Source organism: Lepisma saccharinum, chromosome 17 (genome assembly GCF_977018435.1).
Source record: "Lepisma saccharinum chromosome 17, izLepSacc3.1, whole genome shotgun sequence".
NCBI lineage: Eukaryota > Metazoa > Arthropoda > Insecta > Zygentoma > Lepismatidae > Lepisma > Lepisma saccharinum.
This window is the reverse complement of record NC_139245.1, coordinates 29,628,451-29,654,022: the sequence shown is the minus strand read 5'-3', so window position 1 is coordinate 29,654,022 and position 25,572 is coordinate 29,628,451. Positions and strand designations below refer to the sequence as shown.

Sequence of the window (25,572 nt, the reverse complement as noted above, 5' to 3'; positions counted from 1 at the left end):
TTTGAATATTTAACTTTGAAATTGCAGATGTTGATTTAGGCTATATACAGGGTGATTGGTAATTCGACCTATTCCTGGAAAGGGGTAATACTAGAGCACATTTGCAACAAATTTGACCCTATGCACTGGGGGTCGGAAATCAATGAGTTTCGACTTATTGCAGTTTGTAGATTTTCGTGACACATTCCGACTTGCGACCAAAAAACTACTAATTGTCAAAAAAAATACTACACCCTGGGCACTTAATCGATAGGTTGCTAACAGCTGACGAATGAGTGACTACTGGGGAAAAAAATTCATGCCCAAAATTCCCAAACCCACAGAAAGAAATCATTGGAGCACACGTCACGAAGAAATTTGGAAATTATAGTTTAAATCTAAGAGGATTACTCAAAAAAAAAAAATGGTAACACACATTGCCAAGTTTCTAGTGTTCTCTCTACGTCGATTTCAAGTCCTGTGGTTAGAAAATTGCTACGTATGTCATATACTCAGCGTAAACATTACGGAAAAAACTTCCTCGTTTCATATGCTCTCCAAAAAGATACAATTATTGTCAACTGGCACACGGGTTGGGGGAAAAATCTGAATAAAAACCGGAGAAGGCGCGTTGTAGACCTCTTTGTAAAGTGAAAAGAAGTTGTCGGTTGTGAGAAATAAAGGAACGAAAATGAGTGAAATAATAATGTTATTTACCATTCTCATGATTCCAGGTTGTCAGAATTAACTGTTACAAAAACTACAAATCGTATTCAAATTGCCTCCCCCTGATACTTATGAAAGCACGCAGCCTGCGGCGTACTTCAGACACAGTCACTCTCGTTGACACTCTGTCTCTTATGTCTCAATTCTCTCTCTGAACTCTTGTTGGGAATCCACTGGTGTACTGTAGACTAACTCTTTCATGTGACCCCAAATGTGAAAGTCGCATGGCTTCAAATCCGGACTCCTCGCCGGCCAGGGGGTCGGGCCGCCTCAACCAATCCATCGCATGGGATAATTGTCGTTCAGCCACTGTCGCAGACCCCGGATGTAGTGGGCTGCAGACATCATGTTGGTAAATCATACCCCTTGTTGTGGCGAGCGGCACATTCTCCAGCAGCGTCGTCAGTTCTTCCCTTAGTTTTCGTAGGTAATGCCATTTAGGTTTTGTGGCAGAAAGAATGGCCCGATCACATGATTGTGAATTATTCCCATTTAGTGAGAATTTTCTCTGGCGAGCCTTTTCTTTAGATTTTCTTGGGTTATGACCATTAGGGACCCAAATATGCGCATTATGAAAATTCGTAATACCACCTCGGTCGAATTTGGATTCGTCCGTCCACAGAATTCTTGTCAGATGATGGGGGTCTACAACGCGCCTTCTCCGCATTTTATTCAGATTTTCCCCCCAACCCGTGTGCCAGTTGACAACATTTGTATCTTTTTGGAGAGCTTATGAAACGAGGAAGTTTTTTCCGTAATTTTTACGCTAAATGTGTTACTCTTCTTTTTTTTAGTAATCCTCTTCGATTTAAACGATAATTTCGAAATTTCTTTATGACGTGTGCTCCAATGATTGTTTCTTTCTGTGGGTTTGGGAATTTTGGGCATGAATTTTTTCCCCCAGTAGTCACTCATTCGTCAGCTGTTAGCAACGTGTGGATTAAGTGCCTAGTGTGTAGTAGTTTTTTTTCACAATTAGTATTTTATTGTTCGCAAGCCTGAATATCACGAAAATCTACAAACTGCAATAACTCGAAACCCATTGATTTCCGACTCCCGGTGCATAGGGTCAAATTTGTTGCAAATGTGCTCTAGTATTACCCCTTTCCAGGAATAGGTCGAATTACCAATCACCCTGTATATAAGAGATCGCATTAATTGAGAATATACTACACGGGTCGCTAATGTACATTATTTATTAACAACTAATTTGTATTCCACATAATACCAAAAGGTTGAAGACTGAAGTTTTTCACTCGTTTCCCAGCTACAAATTATACGACCAAGCATATGTGTTGTATACAGGGTGATTCAAAAATATTTTAGACTTTCGCAATGGCATAGCTGTGCAATTTTTTAATGTACTGCAAAAATGAAACTTACAGCCAACAGCAAATAAAACGGTAAGGAAACTGTCCACCAACATGCTTGTTTATTTTGTTTTCCCTAACGTCGATTCCCAAACGAGATCTGGAACAAAAAAGTAGGAATAAACAGAAGACAACGTGAGCACCAGGACAAGTACAATTCTATTTCGTAAAAAGCCCAAAGAACGAAGGAAGAAAAGATCGAAAAAGCAATGGACAATCTGCCTTAACTCTTAAAAGTTTCATTCGATCTCGTTTAATTTGGTTTCAGCTAAAATGGTGGCGATGTGGAAAGCATTTCAAGTGATGGGGAGCTACGCAATACAAACTACTTTGTCCGTCAATGGCCTTTGACCTTGAAATTAAACTTCGTTTTCCTTTTTCTTCATGTATATTACCATACTGATATTAATTGAATAGCCGTCGATGGTGTTAAAGTGTAAAGATCTTTTTGAATCACCCTGTGCTTGAAAATACATTAACGTTTTTTAAACCTTCCATTCCACCATAGGAGAAAATTAACTCTCCACAGCAATATTCAAAGCATGTGCATTTGATAAGTTTTTCTACTGTATTATGTTCAATTTACCACTTCCATGATCGGGAAATAGAATGATAAATAAAATCAAAAAACAATAACCTTGAAAATATAATATTTTATAAATAAGAACACTGCGGGGTCTGGAGTAAACAGGTGAAAATATAGGAAACGGGTGAGGGTAAAACAAAACAAAAAGTTTGAAAAAAGTAGGAAAGTTTTTAAGTAATGATTAACACTTCTAAAGAATCTTGTAGTGATTGTGTAGCTGTGACTGTTTCATGATTACCAACTAATGTAAAGAGAGTCGCCATCTGGTATTGGAATTTGAATATATTTTATAATGTGTGAGCGCATGAGTTTGTATATAAAGAACAAATCAATTTTCCGAAGTCTGTGTGTGTGTGCAATGAGAGGGAGAGAGTGAGTGTGTGTGTGCTACGACCAAGACCCAAACTATCAAACAGAAAAAGGAACTGTTCCACAGAAGTCACGTGGTTTTTGTTTACATTAACTCCATTCTTCCAGTGGATGAAGAATAGTTTGTAAATATGCGTAAGATATAACAAAAAATTGCCGAATCAAGAGTCTGCCAACCTCTATCTCTCTTCCATTGGCTTGCAAAGGCAAAACTCTGATCCTTGGGTAGATAAGTTTCAATATCAAGCAGGACGAGTGGGGCTATTCGTTCACTGAAAAAGCAAAACTTTCTCAAATCATCTCCCAACAGCATCAGCAACAGAACAACTCTGGAGAACCATAGCAGCGACCTTACACGATCGACGGCTGGAAATGGAAGTAGGGGTGCCGTGGCAAACGGATTCCAGCCAACAACCCCTCGCGATATTCCACTTGAACAACGCCATTTGGAAGGTTTTCCAGACTCGCATGCATAGTCTCGCACATTTCTCCCTCCGGAGTGAAAGACCGCTGGAATTTGGCTCCGGATCTGGGCTGGAGAGCATCCAAACTACGTACCATTAACCGTGGATATTCTCAGCTGGTCTTACTATTCAAACTAGCGGGCGTCCAGTAAAATGAGCATCTTTTTATCAAGTCAGCAACGCAAGAGTGGTACATGGTTCCTCGTTTTTCCTTGCTTCCGTGGGAGACTGAAGCAGAGAGAGGAAGACGAGTCGAGTCTCTCTACTTTTCTCACTTGCATTAATTAATCTCTGAAGATGAATCTACGCAAAAAGGTATCGAACCTTTGACACAGTAGTAGTCTCTCTTATTACTAGCCAGGTGATTCTGAATACAACCCCACGCTAATATACTCTCGCCTTGAACTCAGCCCCGAGGATATTACTCTCGCCTGGAACTCAGTCCCGAGGATATTACTCTCGCCTTGAACTCAGTCCCGAGGATATTACTCTCGCCTTCAATTCAGCCCAGAGGATATTACTCTCGCCTTCACTTCAGCCCCGAGGATATTACTCTCGCCCTGACTTCAGCCCCGAGGATATAACTCTCGCCCTTACTTCAGCCCCGAGGATATTACTCTCGCCCTTACTTCAGCCCCGAGGATATTACTCTCGCCTTGAACTCAGTCCCGAGGATATTACTCTCGCCTTCAATTCAGCCCAGAGGATATTACTCTCGCCTTCACTTCAGCCCCGAGGATATTACTCTCGCCCTGACTTCAGCCCCGAGGATATAACTCTCGCCCTTACTTCAGCCCCGAGGATATTACTCTCGCCCTTACTTCAGCCCCGAGGATATTACTCTCGCCCTTACTTCAGCCCCGAAGATATTACTCTCGCCCTTACTTCAGCCCCGAGGATATTACTCTCGCCCTTACTTCAGCCCCGAGGATATTACTCTCGCCCTTACTTCAGCCCCGAGGATATTACTCTCGCCCTTACTTCAGCCCCGAGGATATTATACTAGTCCTCATTTTAGCTCCAAGAATATTATCTTTATTTCAGCTCCAATCATATTATTCTCATCATCATCGAAGCTCTTATAATCTAATGTCACTCTCATCTTCACCTAATTTCAATGTTTTCCAGACCTACGACCACTCATCTTCACATCAGATGAAAGCTTTCAAGACAACGTCTCAACCTTCCTCGCTTCAATCCAAACTTGTGGAGAAATACTGCCATCCTTTCTTTCACTTCAGCTTCAACTTTTGAAAGTCAACGCCCCTCATCTTCAACTCGGCACTAACTTTCACCCGCATCTTCACTTGAGCTTCTTCCCAAAGACGCTGCCAAATCTTCCAGGCTAGAGTCATTCTCATCTTCACTTCATCCCCGTACTCGACATCGATCACGGAATATAGACGAAGATGGATCTAAAATTTTGCATTTCGCGCTGAAATATCCGCAGCAGACGAATTGATGGGGATGAAGTCCTCTGAGAAACTTTGAATCCCACGCTCCGAAACGGAGGGGGGGGGGGGTACCTACCTATCTGATCATGCATATCGATCGTCCCACATTTTGTTGACCGGATCTCTCTGGTGACAAAGCCGAGAACAGGTAAAGCTTTTATCGGATCGCTTGCACTCGACAATAGGCGACCATTTCAACGGTTCGGGAGCTACAATGAGGCGTCCCATCCCGAGCTATGAGCAGACGTCTTCCGCTGACGTAAGCTGGCATTGTCTGCAGACGTCTCTTTGCACCCTGGCTCGACAGTTCGGATGAAAGGATACTGTCAGTTTGCTAATGGTTTTCCCAATAGTGACGTTAATAATATTAAAATAGATTATGTTCCTTTGCATTAATGGTGTTGCCTAATGCTCTCTTCCTTTGTGCTGGTGGTCCTCGGTTCGATTCAAGTTAAAGGCAAAAAAAACCTGTACAATACCTGGCTACACATTTCAAGAAAAAGCTACGATGTGCTTCGTGGTTACATAACGCAAAAGCAGCCTAGTATACTGCGTTTCTCAAACCACTGGGTGAACTTCCTTTGGGTTCATGTTACTGATGCTATGAGCAACAACATTTCAACATTCGTGTTCCATTCATTTATATGCCCTTGCATGTTTTAGAAAACTACACATTCTCACCGATTCTGATCAAGTAAATTAAAAAGTCAACGTTATTTCATTTATTACTTTTGTTTTTATTATAAATGCTTATGATCTTAATCTAAAGCGAGAATAACACGCCTTTTCGTTCAGAACTCTGTGTAGGATTCTTGCCTCTGAAGGTGCATGTCTTGTTAAATAGTACTTTTACACCTGTACTCGGTCACATATTTCCAGTGACAATTCGGTGAGCAAAATAATCCATGATTGCCAGTAGGGGGCGACTACTGGATGCCAAAACTGGGGAGAGGGAGAGAACATCTTACATTCTTTTTGTACAACATTTGATCAATAAATACGGAGAATGAATTGCTGGCGTGCGGTGTAGTCGGTACTACTGCTTGACGGTCAGGTCAGTGAACCCCTAGGTCTGTCAGTCATCGTTCGCGAAGCAGTGTGGTTGTCCAGACGTGCAGTTTGTGTGTACGCGTTGTGGAAGTAAGGTGCAGTGGGTAAAATGGAGCAACGTACGAACGTGAAATTCTGCTTCAAACTGGTATCTGATGCACGATTATTCACGTCCCCATACCGCCATAACCGCGCAACAGTTCCTGGCACGTAAGGAGGTTGCTGTATTCCATCAGCCCCCTTATTCACCAGATCTGGCCCCTGCCGATTATTTCCTTTTCCCTCGCATGAAGAAACACTTAAAATGACAACTGTTTTCGGACATTGCCGACATCCAACGCAATGTGAACCCTGAACTCAACCGCATTACACAGGCTGCCTTCGCCCAAAGTATGAGAGACCTCTACGCGTATTACCATTGGAGACGATTATTTTGAAGGACAATAAGCTGTATTTCTGCATACATGTACAGCCTGCAAATAAATCATGAAATCAATCATTCAATCTTTCACCGTATTTATTAATCACAGGTTGTATTTCGTAGCAATAAGAGGCCATAATAGTGCGGGGTAATTGCCCTCACGTCCATCCTAATCGCAACCACTAACGCTTAGGAACGTTGCAGGAAGTTAATTCTATCCGTAGTAATAGGCTACATGTCTGCGTGGACCTCATGTTCTGTGTAAAATAACTCCAATGATGAAAGACAAGTAAAAATAGTTTCCAACAGAAAAATCTTTGGTTATATATTCGTAAACACCACTTGTACATTGTCACAAAAATTGTGACACAGGAATATATTTTGAAATTGCTCATATATAGTGTTTCCTCTCTCCGATTATATAATTTATCTATCGTAGACAGAAAACAAACAATCATGAAAGGGATGTATGTTTATTCAAGTATGCAAGACTTCTTTTATTTACTTGTTCACAAAAGCAATGAAAGAGTTGTAGAAAGAATACAGAAAGAATAGAGAAATAACTATTCATCGAATTGAAACTTGTTATCCGCCTGTGTTGTCAGAAAATTTTGTAAGAGAATCAGTTTAAAGAGTTAAGACTAAATTGCTTCAAGAAAGATGTTCATCTTGAAGAATATAACAACATTGTTCCCATCTATCGAGGGTTTTAGGAACTATCAAGTTCATCTCAACTAATTCAATTTTGGTCTTGACCGTAATGTTCCCTTTACTATGAACCAAAAAATGTCAGAAACTCAAAATCTTAACACAACAATTAAAGCTATTTACACATTAACAACAGCAATAAAAGCTTCAAATCTACAGAAAATAATACGTACAACTTATCTAAATTATGCCATGCACGAAAATAATAAATTCGAACACATGTAAAATTTCATCAACAACATATTTACTTACATCGCAGAGCAGCTGTTTGCAGCGTGAAAAGAGAAACAGATAATCAATGAACTGTGACAGTATTAAAATATGCAATTATTAGGCTATCAACTATAAAATAATAACAGTCTGCTTTCTTTTAATTACAATTGTTAGTTAATATATCATGTTATACCAACCCTAGACTATAGATAAGCTAGTTTAATAGAGAGCTTACCTGACAGATCCAGTACAGCATTACCTTTGACTCAGAAGTTTGATAATTACAACTTAATTGAATATATTATAACTACAATGTAAGGCAACACAGGGATATGGAAGTTGATTTTATCTCTCCAAATATCTTTGATTTTCATGATTTTGTATATTTTCTGCGAGTAATGTGTTCTTGAAGTAACAAGTACTCGGTCATTTGGAGGAGAGTGGTCTAATCTACAAACGAATTTGACACAGTTATGATGAGTTACTGTGGATTGCGATTTAATTTGATTTTTGTTATCTCCCAAGTTGCGGCTGTTGCTAAGCGGAGGCTGACTAATGGATGATTTAATTTTTGCTATTTAGCGTCGCATACGTGCCACTTTTCGCTTATCGCGACGATGAGGATGAGTGATGTGATTACACTGATGAAGGGACACTCACAAAGTACCGATGCCAGGATTCGAACCTGGGATATCGTGTGCAGTTACGGGTAATTATACGTTATAACGAGCCCACTGAAAATCAATGGGATTGCTACAACCCAAAAGTGTTCGTGACTATACAGAAGCACCAGCGGAATTTTTCCTACCACCTACAGTTGTTGAATTGGTGTTTTAAGTCCACTTTATGCACAGTAAGGCTAATCGGGACTGAACCTACAGTTTAAAGTGGCATACGAACCACTTGTCTCCACTGGGTATCGAACCCGGGACCCCTTGATTACAAGGTGGCGACACTACCACTGCGCCATCGGGGAGGCCCGTACCAGCTACAGTGATCGGAACTATGAGAATCAACAGATGAAGATTGTCCTGCATTCGAAACTTGCATCTTAGACTGCGCAGCGCGTTCCGATAACCGTTCAGCAGCGGAGGTCGCAATTGTGAACTATCAATAATCTTCATTGTTAAATTAAATTCGTACGGGCGCCATATTGGTAATTCAACAAGGCTTATAAAATTGCATCGTTAATTCGCAAGAAGTTCCGGCGGATGCATACAACAGTAGTAATTAGACCCACGCCGTCAACGCGGTTCCAATGGGACCGGAAAATATTTCTTCTCTCTCTCTTTTTTTTTAATCACATTTATCACGCACATATTCATGTCCACTCCGATTCGTTAAATGCACTTTTTTTATTCTTTTTTGGGCGAAAAAAGCGGCAGCACGTGTTCTTGTCACGGTGCAGAAACCGAGAAACGTCGATTTCGTGAAATAGCATGCACTAACTCTGTTCGGAGGAAGGGGGTGGGGGAGTACAGTGTTGCCACAATCTGATGGTATATTTTTCCCTTTAAAATGCGGCAAAATTTCCGTTCGTACAAATAACTCATGTAACAACCATAGTAATAATACGACTAATAATAATATAACTAATAATAACAAGAAGTAGTAATAGTAATAATACCAATAGTGATTTCACTGGTCAATCTACATGAAAAGTGTTAAAAGAAATCCATCACGTAGATGATTAAGGCCAGCCATTTTGCTACCGAGCCAGATGTACAGGTTCGAATCCTTAAGCATAATTGTACAATTGCGTTCATAAGTTCATCATTCATCCTCGTCCTCGCTAATAACCGAACATGTAGGAAAGTGACGTAAATTGAACAAAATATAGACATTTGGCAGGAGTGCAAAAAAGAAGTAACAAGATTTTTGATATGAAATGGTCATCTACTGTAACCTGAATAAATGTTGGGTCTGTTGTCTACAAATTTCCCTGAAATTTTTGGTTTCTTTCATCGAATTTCCCTTTTCGCCTAGGGAAATTTCCCTTAATGTGGCAACACTGGAGCACATGTCAGTGACTCTCGCGCACGACACTTTAAAAGTCCCTTTCTAAAACATGTGGTGCCATCTATTGGCTGCATTCCTAGTTAATTGCAGCCTAACTCAGGCGGCGCAAAAAAAAGACACGCAAACCTAGGAAAAAAAATACGCACAAGTGATCCTTTTCCATGTTTGTTTTAAAGGGTCCTTTTTATGGAATGCGACGAAATTGTGTTTCTGAATGCGTGGTATTTCGATACGTGTTCTAGGTGCGTGCTGCAGTTTCGTGCACACAAGAGTAGTTTAATGAACAGGAAGAAGATAAATTTTTACATTTGTATTTACGTATTATGTCGTCTTGCGATCGATTTTGTCTAATAGGGACGATGAAACGTTGAGAGCTGTAGTAGATTATATGTTTATTTGGTGTATTTTATTTTTAAATCAAATTTATGCACAGATGGGCTAATCGGGACTAGACCTACAGGTAAAATTAGGATCGGAAGCGCTATATGCCTCCATTGAGTATGGAACGATATCCCTTGATTACAAGTCGATGACGTCACCACTACGACATCGGGAATGCCCTCGTAGATTTAAGTCTACATGCATTGTCGTCTACCTAACCTACACGTAGCCTATATTACAATGGATTACAAAGTCTATAGTCCAGAAGCATTTGTAATCCCGTGTGTTTATGAATTAAATTAGTTATTAGTAGTGTGTTACACATTCAATTGATTGATTTGATTTATTTTACTTTGCTTTTTGTTCCACTTTTGACTAATTTGCGAAGATGGGGGATGAGTGATGATATGATGAATGGACACTCGCAAAAATCCATGCCCAGGCCGGGATTCGAACCCGGGACACCTGGCGTCGTAGCGTAATACACATTCAAGTGCTATCAGGCATGGGCGCCCGGAAGAGGGGCAGCAAGGGGGCCGTGACCCCCCCCCCATCTGGAAAATGAAAGTCAACCAAAAATTATGTATTTTACACATATTATTGTGGTTAAAATGAATTTATATGTGTTAATGATTGCGTGAACATCATACATTCAAATTCAAGCAATGTTTTCTTAGGGAACAACACTATTTTTGGAGAGAATGTGCCTTGTTTGCCCCCCTGAAAAAAAATACCTTCCTTGCCCCTCCCTGGAAAGAATCCTGCGGACGTCCATGACATCAGGTGTTTTGCCTGAAACTGTGGCGTATGGCCTGTGTGACGTCAAATCCAAGATGGCTGCCGCTTCAGAAACTGACAGAGAAAATCGATCATAACTCCTTGAGAATTGGCTTTTGACAATATTGTATGAATATATCTTTTGTTCAGAATTGAAAACTGAACAAAAAATACACAGTGAAACCTTGATAACTCGAACTTGAGGGGGGGAAAAGAAAAATCGAGGTATCAAGGATTTCGACTAACCAAGGTTCGAGTTATTGAGGGCCAAAATCGCCGATTTCGAGTTATAGAGGTCTAAAGTTTACTGACCCTTCTGAACGTCGGCACTACGTATGCCTATAACGTATGTTGATCACCTGACATTGTACGTACGCACCCTACACTTCGACTTATTGAGGTCCGTGCGACTAAAGATTCGAGTTATAGAGGTGATTAGCATTTAACGTCCACTCCTAGATGTTTTTCATATTAAACCTTCGAGTTATTGAGCTCGAACGGCATCTCAAACTGTACAAAAATTCGTCTTATCAAGGTTTTATTCGAGTTGTTGAGGTAAAATTAGTATTGAGTGTTATTCATAATTCAAGGGGATTACAAAAAAGTCGACTTATCAAGGATTTCGAGATGTTGAGGTTCGAGACCAAGGTTCCACTGTATAAAATTGTCAAAAGCCAATTTTCAAGGAGTGTCGTACCCTTTTTGCAAGAATTCTAGGCAATATGAAGGAAAGAAATTATTTCCCGTGATACTTTGCGAGTGATATTGCTCCGAGGCTCCAATCATTGATAAACTTACCGTCGACAGCTCATGGCGTTGTCAGTCCTGACAACGCATTGCGCCGAAAGCAAGCTCACTGGCCATCCCCGTACAACTGACGGATGCCTTGTGGAAACAACATCCCTATAGAAACATATTTTCGCCGAGAAACTTCACCGAAAGAAAAACAACGAGGCTGTTTCGGTACCACAAACTCTTACGGCGCCCATGAAACAGAGGAAACCACAGATTGCGGCGTGTTAACACATCTCAAAGGTGCCTTTTAAGGGCCATTTTGGTTCGGGCCAGAATGGAGCATGAAAACCTTTGCAGGAAAGCATAAATTCTAACTTGGCCGGTTCCAAGACATGCAACGAATACATTCTCTCATTTTTCTTCATTCTTTTACCTGGTGCGAATAGAAATTCCACCTCACAGAAATATGGAGAACACGGTTTTATTTTTGGACGGGTTCAGCCTGGAGTCTACTACAGGAAAGGCAGTTAAGATTTTGAGGAACAAATTATCTTCAAAGCCATGCGTGATCCTTGTTATGGGAAACCAGATGGCAGCGGTGTGACGGGACTCGATGTGCTTATTTGGGAAAGAAAGAAAAATGCTCCTTTCAAGCACACGAGATATTGGGAAGGTTGATTGGATTGATTTGTTGTTTTAAGTCCACTTTATGCACAGTAAGGCTAATCGGGACTTGACCTACAGTTTAAAGTGGGATCCGAACCACTATGTGCCTCCACCGGTAATCGAACCCGGGACCCCTTGATTACAAGGCGACGACGCTACCACTGAATATACTTTTGTAACCGTGTTGTAACATATGTATGTCCAAAACTTCTGACTTATCCAATAGCTACTGTTTGCTTCCTCCAGTTCGTCTGGGTGTGATGGTCATCGACGCCAAGTAAAAAAAAAATGGCATGGCCGTTTCTAAAGTATATTAACAACCATTAAGTAACCTTAATTAATGTAATTTTAATGTATTATTTTTAAAATATATATTTAGGGTACACGTAATTGCAAATTTACAATCATTATCTATCTGCATGATCAAATATTCAAATATAAATAAAAAAAGGTTGCGTCACGTGGTAATTTTGTATCCGGATATTGGATATTCTGATCAGGATAATCCGGATATTGGATTCTGATATCCGGATTATAATAATTATCCTGATTATCCGAAATGTCCGTACATACGAATGTGTGCATTATCCGGGCAGTTATATCGTTTATTCGTTTTACGGGCTATCCACATTTTGTTTTATTCCGTCATGTTCGTATTTCATTGTCAGGATATTTTTACAAATCACTCATCAAATTTGTACTATCCGGATATCCGAATTATCAGGATTGTCCTGATTTCCGAATTATCAGGATTGTCCTGATTTCCGAATTACCAGGATTGTCCTCATTTCCGAATTACCAGGATTGTCCTGATTTCCGAATTACCAGGATTGTCCTGATTTCCGATTTATCAGGATTGTCCTCATTTCCGAATTATCAGGATTGTCCTCATTTCAGAATTGTCAGGATTGTCCTCATTTCCGAATTATCAGGATTGTCCTCACTTCCGAATTATCAGGATTGTCCTCACTTCCGAATTATCAGGATTGTCCTCATTTCCGAATTATCAGGATTGTCCTCACTTCCGAATTATCAGGATTGTCCTCATTTCCGAATAACAGGATTGTCCTGATTTCCGCATTATCAGGACTGTCCTGATTTCCGAATTATCCAGATATTCGAATATCCGGATTATCCGTTCCATCCGAAACGGATTTGAAATCCATATTTTGTGGCCATTCCTATGGCCTATCCGAACATAAAAAGGTCTTTACACAAACTCTGCCAAACCTAATGTTCCGATGGCCATGCCATGACAAACGTAATCCAGAAGCAACTACCAAATTTCGAAAATTCCCAGTTCTTGACAGCACGTACGTACAACACGTAGACACGAACAGCATCCGAATTCAGTCTCAAGACGATCGATCAGCTACTTCACACACACACACACGCACACTCATTCTCCCCTCTCCAGAACATCGAGCCTCTTATTTTCCTTTCTCCAAAAATTCTCCGGATACCAGAGACCGCCATGTTTTCGAAACTTAGTCCCCCGACCAACGGTTCCTAATTAAGGCTTCTTGCTCGGAATTCAAATCGGTTCTTCCTTCTTCTGAATATTCAAACAACATAATGGAGGGAGCATTTGCCCCCCTCTCCCCAATCCTCCCTCGATCTCTCATTTTTTCTTTCGCCTTGCTTCCCTCGACGGAGGAAAAAGCCGCAAGGGGGAACTAAAATAATCACTTGCCACGTCACTCCAGTGCAAAACGTTAAGTCATCTGGTACAACTTCATTTCTTGTTATCTCCACCCACCCTTCTTCCTCCTCATCCAACTACCACCTCATTTCATTTTCTGATTTTTTTCCTGCCTCTCTCCCGTTTCTCTTTGCATCCCCCCCCCCCCAAAAAAAAACGAATAGCAAAAACAGTGTTTCTTCTACCATAATCTACAGCAGCTTGCAAGAATTCCGTTGGGCGATCAATAATGTGAGATCTCGTGGGAAAGGCCTCTAGGAATAAAGAGTAGATTCATTGGGGTAAACTAGGTTGATAACATCGCAGCCCCCGCCCCCCTCCCATATGCAATTTCAGTTATATATTTTTGTGTGAAATTGCGTCTGACAGATATTTTTGACATATCTTTATCGCATTTTTCTCATGTTGCCAACCTCCGTGGAAGAACGGTCAGCACAGCGCGCTACGACGCCAGAGGTTCCGGGTTTGAATTCCGGGCGGGCATGGACTCCTTGTGAGTCGGTTCATCATATCATCACTCATCCTCATCGATGCGATTAGGCAAAAGTGGCAGAAAAGCGAAGTAAAAAAACAAAAACAAATCAATCCATCATTATATTTTGGTGGCAGGGTTGTTAAACGTCCAAGAACAGATAAATTCTAATTCGGTTCAGATGCAGGAGCGGAACCTTTTTTTTCTCGCACAATTTAAATTCGGTCCAATTTGCGTACTGTTACATTGAAAAACAGTTACTGGACAGTATTTTAATTGTACCTGAAAAAGGTTCCTGGACCGTATTTAAATTCATTCAGAAAAAAAGGTTCCTGGACCGAATTTAAATTCACTCAGAAAAAAGGTTCCTGGACCGTATTTAAAATCATTCAGAAAAAAAGGTTCCTGGACCGTATTTAAAATCATTCAGAAAAAAAGGTTCCTGGACCGTATTTAAATTCATTCAGAAAAAAAGATTCCTGGACCGAATTTAAATTCACTCAGAAAAAAGGTTCCTGGACCGTATTTAAATTCATTCAGAAAAAAAGGTTCCTGGACCGTATTTAAAATCATTCAGAAAAAAAGGTTCCTGGACCGTATTTAAATTCATTCAGAAAAAAGGTTCCTGGACCGTATTTAAATTCATTCAGAAAAAAAGGTTCCTGGACCGTATTTAAATTCATTCAGAAAAAAAGGTTCCTGGACCGTATTTAAAATCATTCAGAAAAAAAGGTTCCTGGACCGTATTTAAATTCACTCAGAAAAAAGGTTCCTGGACCGTATTTAAATTCATTCAGAAAAAAAGGTTCCTGGACCGTATTTAAAATCATTCAGAAAAAAAGGTTCCTGGACCGTATTTAAATTCACTCAGAAAAAAGGTTCCTGGACCGAATTTAAATTCATTCAGAAAAAAAGATTCCTGGACCGAATTTAAATTCACTCAGAAAAAAGGTTCCTGGACCGTATTTAAATTCATTCAGAAAAAAAGGTTCCTGGACCGTATTTAAAATCATTCAGAAAAAAAGGTTCCTGGACCGTATTTAAATTCATTCAGAAAAAAGGTTCCTGGACCGTATTTAAATTCATTCAGAAAAAAAGGTTCCTGGACCGTATTTAAATTCATTCAGAAAAAAAGGTTCCTGGACCGTATTTAAAATCATTCAGAAAAAAAGGTTCCTGGACCGTATTTAAATTCATTCAGAAAAAAAGGTTCCTGGACCGAATTTAAATTCACTCAGAAAAAAGGTTCCTGGACCGTATTTAAATTCATTCAGAAAAAAAGGTTCCTGGACCGTATTTAAATTCATTCAGAAAAAAAGGTTCCTGGACCGTATTTAAAATCATTCAGAAAAAAAGGTTCCTGGACCGTATTTAAATTCATTCAGAAAAAAAGTTCCTGGACCGAATTTAAATTCATTCAGAAAAAAGGTTCCTGGACCGAATTTAAATTCACTCAGAAAAAAGGTTTCTGGACCGAATTTAAATTCAATCAGAAAAAAGGTTCCTGGACCGAATTTAAATTCATTCCGAAAAAAGGTTCCTGGACCGAATTTAAATTCACTCAGAAAAAAGGTTCCTGGACCGAATTTAAATTCACTCAGAAAAAGGTTCCTGGACCGTATTTAAATTCACTCAGAAAAAAGGTTCCTGGACCGTATTTAAATTCATTCAGAAAAAAAGGTTCCTGGACCGTATTTAAATTCATTCAGAAAAAAGGTTCCTGGACCGAATTTAAATTCATTCAGAAAAAAGGTTCCTGGACCGAATTTAAATTCACTCAGAAAAAAGGTTCCTGGACCGTATTTAAATTCATTCAGAAAAAAAGGTTCCTGGACCGTATTTAAAATCATTCAGAAAAAAAGGTTCCTGGACCGTATTTAAATTCATTCAGAAAAAAAGATTCCTGGACCGAATTTAAATTCACTCAGAAAAAAGGTTCCTGGACCGTATTTAAATTCATTCAGAAAAAAAGGTTCCTGGACCGTATTTAAAATCATTCAGAAAAAAAGGTTCCTGGACCGTATTTAAATTCATACAGAAAAAAGGTTCCTGGACCGTATTTAAATTCATTCAGAAAAAAGGTTCCTGGACCGAATTTAAATTCACTCAGAAAAAAGGTTCCTGGACCGTATTTAAATTCACTCAGAAAAAAGGTTCCTGGACCGTATTTAAATTCACTCAGAAAAAGGTTCCTGGACCGTATTTAAATTCACTCAGAAAAAAGGTTCCTGGACCGAATTTAAATTCACTCAGAAAAAAGGTTCATGGACCGTATTTAAATTCATTCAAAAAAAGGTTCCTGGACCGAATTTAAATCCACTCAGAAAAAGGTTCCTGGACCGTATTTAAATTCACTCAGAAAAAAGGTTCCTGGACCGTATTTAAATTCATTCAGAAAAAAAGGTTCCTGGACCGTATTTAAAGTCATTCAGAAAAAAGGTTCCTGGACCGTATTTAAATTCACTCAGAAAAAGGTTCCTGGACCGTATTTAAATTCACTCAGAAAAAGGATCCTGGACCGTATTTAAATTCACTCAGAAAAAAGGTTCCTGGACCGAATTTAAATTCACTCAGAAAAAAGGTTCCTGGACCGTATTTAAATTCATTCAGAAAAAAGGTTTCTGGACCGAATTTAAATTCACTCAGAAAAAGGTTCCTGGACCTTATTTAAATTCACTCAGAAAAAAGGTTCCTGGACCGTATTTAAATTCATTCAGAAAAAAAGGTTCCTGGACCGTATTTAAATTCATTCAGAAAAAAGGTTCCTGGACCGAATTTAAATTCATTCAGAAAAAAGGTTCCTGGACCGAATTTAAATTCACTCAGAAAAAAGGTTCCTGGACCGTATTTAAATTCATTCAGAAAAAAAGGTTCCTGGACCGTATTTAAATTCATTCAGAAAAAAGGTTCCTGGACCGAATTTAAATTCATTCAGAAAAAAGGTTCCTGGACCGAATTTAAATTCACTCAGAAAAAGGTTCCTGGACCGTATTTAAATTCATTCAGAAAAAAAGGTTCCTGGACCGAATTTAAATTCATTCAGAAAAAAGGTTCCTGGACCGAATTTAAATTCATTCAGAAAAAAGGTTCCTGGACCGAATTTAAATTCACTCAGAAAAAAGGTTCCTGGACCGTATTTAAATTCATTCAGAAAAAAAGGTTCCTGGACCGTATTTAAAATCATTCAGAAAAAAAGGTTCCTGGACCGTATTTAAATTCATTCAGAAAAAAAGGTTCCTGGACCGAATTTAAATTCATTCAGAAAAAAGGTTCCTGGACCGAATTTAAATTCACTCAGAAAAAAGGTTCCTGGACCGTATTTAAATTCATTCAGAAAAAAAGGTTCCTGGACCGTATTTAAAATCATTCAGAAAAAAAGGTTCCTGGACCGTATTTAAATTCATTCAGAAAAAAAGGTTCCTGGACCGAATTTAAATTCACTCAGAAAAAAGGTTCCTGGACCGTATTTAAATTCATTCAGAAAAAAAGGTTCCTGGACCGTATTTAAAATCATTCAGAAAAAAAGGTTCCTGGACCGTATTTAAATTCATTCAGAAAAAAGGTTCCTGGACCGAATTTAAATTCATTCAGAAAAAAGGTTCCTGGACCGAATTTAAATTCACTCAGAAAAAAGGTTCCTGGACCGTATTTAAATTCATTCAGAAAAAAAGGTTCCTGGACCGTATTTAAAATCATTCAGAAAAAAAGGTTCCTGGACCGTATTTAAATTCATTCAGAAAAAAAGGTTCCTGGACCGAATTTAAATTCACTCAGAAAAAAGGTTCCTGGACCGTATTTAAATTCATTCAGAAAAAAAGGTTCCTGGACCGTATTTAAAATCATTCAGAAAAAAAGGTTCCTGGACCGAATTTAAAATCATTCAGAAAAAAAGGTTCCTGGACCGTATTTAAATTCATTCAGAAAAAAGGTTCCTGGACCGAATTTAAATTCACTCAGAAAAAAGGTTCCTGGACCGTATTTAAATTCATTCAGAAAAAAAGGTTCCTGGACCGTATTTAAAATCATTCAGAAAAAAAGGTTCCTGGACCGTATTTAAATTCATTCAGAAAAAAAGGTTCCTGGACCGAATTTAAATTCATTCAGAAAAAAGGTTCCTGGACCGAATTTAAATTCACTCAGAAAAAAGGTTCCTGGACCGTATTTAAATTCATTCAGAAAAAAAGGTTCCTGGACCGTATTTAAAATCATTCAGAAAAAAAGGTTCCTGGACCGTATTTAAATTCATTCAGAAAAAAAGGTTCCTGGACCGAATTTAAATTCACTCAGAAAAAAGGTTCCTGGACCGTATTTAAATTCATTCAGAAAAAAAGGTTCCTGGACCGTATTTAAAATCATTCAGAAAAAAAGGTTCCTGGACCGTATTTAAATTCATTCAGAAAAAAGGTTCCTGGACCGAATTTAAATTCATTCAGAAAAAAGGTTCCTGGACCGAATTTAAATTCACTCAGAAAAAAGGTTTCTGGACCGAATTTAAATTCAATCAGAAAAAAGGTTCCTGGACCGAATTTAAATTCATTCCGAAAAAAGGTTCCTGGACCGAATTTAAATTCACTCAGAAAAAAGGTTCCTGGACCGAATTTAAATTCACTCAGAAAAAGGTTCCTGGACCGTATTTAAATTCACTCAGAAAAAAGGTTCCTGGACCGTATTTAAATTCACTCAGAAAAAAGGTTCCTGGACCGTATTTAAATTCACTCAGAAAAAGGTTCCTGGACCGTATTTAAATTCTCAGAAAAAAGGTTCCTGGACCGAATTTAAATTCACTCAGAAAAAAGGTTCCTGGACCGTATTTAAATTCATTCAGAAAAAAGGTTCCTGGACCGAATTTAAATTCACTCAGAAAAAGGTTCCTGGACCGTATTTAAATTCACTCAGAAAAAAGGTTCCTGGACCGTATTTAAATTCATTCAGAAAAAAAGGTTCCTGGACCGTATTTAAATTCATTCAGAAAAAAAGGTTCCTGGACCGTATTTAAATTCACTCAGAAAAAGGTTCCTGGACCGTATTTAAATTCACTCAGAAAAAGGTTCCTGGACCGTATTTAAATTCACTCAGAAAAAAGGTTCCTGGACCGAATTTAAATTCACTCAGAAAAAAGGTTCCTGGACCGTATTTAAATTCATTCAGAAAAAAGGTTCCTGGACCGAATTTAAATTCACTCAGAAAAAGGTTCCTGGACCGTATTTAAATTCACTCAGAAAAAATGTTCCTGGACCGTATTTAAATTCATTCAGAAAAAAAGGTTCCTGGACCGTATTTAAATTCATTCAGAAAAAAGGTTCCTGGACCGAATTTAAATTCATTCAGAAAAAAGGTTCCTGGACCGAATTTAAATTCACTCAGAAAAAAGGTTCCTGGACCGTATTTAAATTCATTCAGAAAAAAAGGTTCCTGGACCGTATTTAAATTCATTCAGAAAAAAGGTTCCTGGACCGAATTTAAATTCATTCAGAAAAAAAGTTCCTGGACCGAATTTAAATTCACTCAGAAAAAAGGTTCCTGGACCGTATTTAAATTCATTCAGAAAAAAAGGTTCCTGGACCGTATTTAAAATCATTCAGAAAAAAAGGTTCCTGGACCGTATTTAAATTCATTCAGAAAAAAGGTTCCTGGACCGAATTTAAATTCATTCAGAAAAAAGGTTCCTGGACCGAATTTAAATTCACTCAGAAAAAAGGTTTCTGGACCGAATTTAAATTCAATCAGAAAAAAGGTTCCTGGACCGAATTTAAATTCATTCCGAAAAAAGGTTCCTGGACCGAATTTAAATTCACTCAGAAAAAAGGTTCCTGGACCGAATTTAAATTCACTCAGAAAAAGGTTCCTGGACCGTATTTAAATTCACTCAGAAAAAAGGTTCCTGGACCGTATTTTAATTCATTCAGAAAAAAAGGTTCCTGGACCGTATTTAAATTCATTCAGAAAAAAGGTTCCTGGACCGAATTTAAATTCATTCAGAAAAAAGGTTCCTGGACCGTATTTAAATTCACTCAGAAAAAAGGTTCCTGGACCGAATTTAAATTCATTCCGAAAAAAGGTTCCTGGACCGAATTTAAATTCATTCAGAAAAAGGTTCCTGGACCGAATTTAAATTCATTCCGAAAAAAGGTTCCTGGACCGAATTTAAATTCATTCCGAAAAAAGGTTCCTGGACCGTATTTAAATTCACTCAGAAAAAAGGTTCCTGGACCGAATTTAAATTCACTCAGAAAAAAGGTTCCTGGACCGAATTTAAATTCATTCAGAAAAAAGGTTTCTGGACCGAATTTAAATTCACTCAGAAAAAAGGTTCCTGGACCGAATTTAAATTCATTCAGAAAAAAGGTTCCTGGACCGAATTTAAATTCATTCAGAAAAAAGGTTCCTGGACCGAATTTAAATTCACTCAGAAAAAAGGTTCCTGGACCGAATTTAAATTCACTCAGAAAAAAGGTTTCTGGACCGAATTTAAATTCACTCAGAAAAAAGGTTCCTGGACCGAATTTAAATTCATTCAGAAAAAAGGTTCCTGGACCGAATTTAAATTCACTCAGAAAAAAGGTTCCTGGACCGAATTTAAATTCACTCAGAAAAAAGGTTCCTGGACCGAATTTAAATTCATTCAGAAAAAAGGTTTCTGGACCGAATTTAAATTCACTCAGAAAAAAGGTTCCTGGACCGAATTTAAATTCATTCAGAAAAAAGGTTTCTGGACCGAATTTAAATTCACTCAGAAAAAAGGTTCCTGGACCGAATTTAAATTCATTCAGAAAAAAGGTTCCTGGACCGAATTTAAATTCACTCAGAAAAAAGGTTCCTGGACCGAATTTAAATTCATTCAGAAAAAAGGTTTCTGGACCGAATTTAAATTCACTCAGAAAAAAGGTTCCTGGACCGAATTTAAATTCATTCAGAAAAAAGGTTCCTGGACCGAATTTAAATTCATTCAGAAAAAAGGTTCCTGGACCGAATTTAAATTCACTCAGAAAAAAGGTTCCTGGACCGAATTTAAATTCACTCAGAAAAAAGGTTCCTGGACCGAATTTAAATTCACTCAGAAAAAAGGTTCCTGGACCGAATTTAAATTCACTCAGAAAAAAGGTTTCTGGACCGAATTGAAATACTTTACAGATAAAAAGGTTCTTTACGGTCCAGAACCCATTTACGCTTGCTGATTTTCTCTCCTGGACCGGAATTGAATGTATTTAAAATTCCTGGACCTTTAACAACCCTGGTTGGTGGCTGTGCTGACACTCCTCCCCTCGCGTGCAATTTTAGCTAAATTTTAGTCAAATCACGTCAGACGGTTAATTGTTTTTTTATAGTTTTACCATATTTCTCTCTTGGTCCTTTCAAAGCCATTCTCCCCAGTGGACTACCCTTTACAGTTGAAGGTCCGTGGGTTTACCCTCCCCTCCCCCCCACACACACACCCCACCCTAAATCCGGCCTGGGGTACATGTCCTTAAATGCACTGATAATGATCAACAGACCGAATACACAACACGCCGGAAAGAGATAAGAAAACGTTTTAGAAAACCAACTCGTCGCGGAGAAGCAGTTTCTTTTATCACACCACAACTTGGCCGGGCTCCTTTCAGCAATTGATTCAGCAGGTATCGATAAAGGAAAACCATAAAAATAGACAAATAGGTACAAAAAGGGAGGGAGCGAACGTGCACTGAAAGTGATAAATAGATGATGACGAATATACCCCATTTAGAAGACAAAATCCATCAACAAACAAGCAGAAAATTATGAACAAAGTCAATAACAGTGCTTCTTCCACCATAATGTACCTCAGTTTAGTTACATAAGTTTAGGAAGAAAAAACCTGTGAAGTTTGCAACTGTGCAATAAAAAGAGCTTAACAGTTGGGCTGAAAAGTTCGTAGGCTGACTCATAGATGGCGTTACTAGAATTAAATCCATGTGATTTTTACTTAGTACTAACCTTCAAAAGATACGTGTATAAATTTCACAGCTGCCGGATAATTAGTTCGTGAGATATAGCATTGTGAGTGAAGCAGCTTTTGTTATTGTAAAAAAATGGATAAAAACAGAATTTCGTGTGTTAATAAAGCATTGCTTTTTGGCGGGAAAAAAATACTGTTGAAGCCAAGGCTTGGCTTGATAAACATTATTCGGACTCTGCACCAGGAAAATCAACCGTTGAGAAGTGGTTTGCTAAATTTAAACGAGGCGAAATGAGCATCGAAGACGATGCACGCAGTGGACGCCCCAAAGAGGCTGTTACCGACGAAAACATCAAAAAAGTCCACAAAATAATTTTAAATGATCGTAAAGTGAAGTTGATCGAGATAGCTGAGACTTTAAAAATATCAAAGGAACGTGTTGGACATATTGTGCATGAATATTTGAACATGCGAAAGCTGTGTGCAAAATGGGTGCCGCGCGTGCTCACAATCGACAATGCACCGTGTCACAAATCAATGAAAACGATGGCAAAATTATATGAATTAGACTACGAATTGCTTCCCCATCCACCATATTCTCCAGATCTGGCCCCCACTGACTTTTTCCTGTTTGCAGACCTTAAAAGAATGCTCGCTAGAAAGAAATTTAGCACTGATGAAGAGGTAACTGAGGCCTATTTTGAGACTAAAGAGAAATCGTACTATAAAAATGGCATCGAAAAATTGTATGACCGCTATAATCGTTGTATCGCCCTCGAAGGCAACTATATTGAATAATAAAATCGAATTTTGTCAAAAAATATTTTTTACTATGTTAGCCTACGAACTTTTCAGCCCAACTCTTATGTGCATGGTAAGAGAGAAATGTCTACTAAATGAACAAATAAGCTACATACAAGACCAAACATCTTGAAAGTAAACAAGGCATTGCACAAACAGTAGTTGATTTTTATTTCACAAACAAGCGTAGTTTAGACGTTTTCTCCCCATCATTCAAATAATAATAAAAAAAAAAACCTGCGTCCGTGGTCGCATTCTACACCCTCGATTTCGCAAGAATTTTTTTAATTTTTTTTTTATGAAGATTGTGTGTTTACGATTGTGAAGAACAAAATTCTGGAGCGCGGAAACAAGTATTTACGACTGTGCAGCTGTTTAAAGTTGAGATGTAGCCGTTTGAAGTTGCGAGGTGGAAGTGTACTTGCGGCAATGTTAGTTTCGTAGCACCCGTACCGATGGATGTATGTAAAAAGTCGATTTTTCAGGGCTGTACCCGAAGAAATGTCATGAAAATTGCTGTCAAAATTTCCCGCCGATTCCGGGCTCAGCCCCTGGGGTAATTATCCTACCGCCTGCAACCGCTTTCGCGGCCCCGCCTTTCTCTATACAGTTCCTGTGGAAGGCATGTTATACACTGCCCGGAGTAACCTGCACAACACTATTTTCCGCACTAAAACATTACAAAGGTACGAAAAAAATAAACCTCAGAAGGTAAATTATCCCAAGGCCAGATTGAAGTTGAAGTCGTAAGTCGTATATTCAAAGTATGCCCAAAGTCTTTGTTGTTCTTTTCCACAGAATACTACCCTCCCCGTACGTTTCGTCATATAAGAAGTCGCACCCTGTAAGTCACGTACAATGTCCCGTACGTTGAACATCCGTCAATCTCATCTTTAGTCCTTCTCTCAAAATTGGATGTCACACAAATAAAGTTCAATGTCTGAAGTAGCAAAAATCAATCAAATGTCTGAAATCTCCAGCCCGCCAATAACACAAATAACTTATCGTAATCGCAAATTATCCCGTTGCCAATACATCACACTATTAACATATCGCAATCGCAAATTATCCCATTGCACAAGTCAATCATAAGAAGAAAAAGAAAATGTGCAGACTTGCGCCTGTGACATGAATCCATGATGGACCTAAAAAACCGTACTAACGTTAACATACGTAAGGAATTTTAATATTAAGAAAACGTAAGTTTCGTAGCACGTAGATCTAAAAAATTACCTTCCGCGCTATTTTGAAACACCCTTTGTTATAAAAAGTAATTTTTGTGACGAAAATATTTGAAATGTGCGGGAAATCGAGGGTGTAGAATGGGATCACGGAGCCAAAAAACTCTCAAAATAGGCAAATATGAACTAAAAGGGGGGGGGGGGGGCGGAATAGGCAGGCGATTAGATAAACCAAAATAAGAAGAAAGTAGTGAAGGCAGGTTTTCATTGTAAAAACTCTAGATTGGACTATCTAGACCTATTAGAAACTATTAATGGAAGTGAATTGTTTGCTCAATTCCATACTCACACGCGCAGCATAAACATACATTTGTGGTGATGTGTTAGGTAGTTGGAACGGCGGTGGGATTCTCACCAGTGATGTGCGACTACATGTAAACAACAATAGTCTACATTCTACGTGTAGACAATGTAATTATGTAAACAACATGGCCTCAAGCGTGGGCTTAATAACGGAAGCTGCACAAGTGGCATAGAATTACCCGGCTTTACGTTGAACAAATTAGAAGCAACTTGCAATCCTAGAATTACAATTTTGTGCTGTGAAATATACTACTTTTGCCTCACGATTGTCACGTGTTTATTTTCCATGCTATTTTATTTCCAAATATTTGAAGCTTGGAAGAGAATGTCTCACATCTAATAAAAACAACAATAAATTATTATACGATTTGTATGTCCATTAATAATATTAAAACAGGTCAATTAATTATTATTATTACATGAACAGATAACAAGTAGATATAAGAATAGAGATTATAAGACATTTATTATCGCTGATTTCAAGTTTACATCACTAAACTTTGAATGAAAACAGCTGTGCTACCAAAAATATGAATGTAAAAATAAAAAAACAATTTTAAGCGGATTTTGAATATCAAAAAGGTTGTGCATATTATTAATAGTAGTTTTACGAATAAATTTTCGCAGGCACTGTCAACGCAATGCTGTATAATCACAATCTACTCAGTTTATTTTGCGTAAATAAATTATACAACAGAAAACAAGTATTTTTCGTATTTAATTTTCGACTTTGTAAGTCTCTCGGGGTGTCTAGACCCTCCTCAAATAGGTCCTTGAAATAGGATGCTTTTCAGTTGGATACGAACCAACATGGTTGAAAAAATGAAACTTTTCCTTGAAAAGAACATTGTAAATTAATTCTTTGTGTAGCTTACATTGTCCAAGACTGCAAGCCAATAGCACTACATGGACATTATGTGTGGACAATGCATTTCAACTTGGACGTCAGTGTACGCCATATAGGTCTCTCTCTCTCACACACACACACATGCAGGGAAGTAAACACATGAAGAAGCGTGGGAAAAGCGCGTGACTTGTTCCTTGATAGAAAAAATGGTCTCCCAGATACCGTTAGTATATGGTACATAATCGCCACGGTACATGCAGTTAGCACTTCCAGCATGCAGGAAAAACCTCGAGGAACGTTTCCCTGTGAATACTCGAGTGCATTCACTACATGTGTGACCCTTCTCGCGAGATATCTGCTTGAGAACGCGCAG

General features: G+C 38.5%; 1 protein-coding gene across 9 annotated transcripts in view; it reads right to left on the bottom strand.

Annotated features, from left to right (window-relative positions):
• The window catches only part of CadN (neural cadherin), a 1,297,121-nt gene that overhangs the window by 955,835 nt on the left and 315,714 nt on the right, over positions 1–25,572 (bottom strand). For 6 of the 9 annotated variants that reach the window (XM_083139244.1, XM_083139247.1, XM_083139245.1 and 3 more), the window contains exon 3: positions 7,380–7,391. The exons of the other annotated variants lie outside the window; for them this stretch is intronic. In XM_083139244.1, the coding sequence (XP_082995370.1) occupies positions 7,380–7,391 (12 nt within the window). The remainder of the gene's footprint in view (positions 1–7,379; positions 7,392–25,572) is intronic. 9 annotated transcript variants of the gene reach the window in all.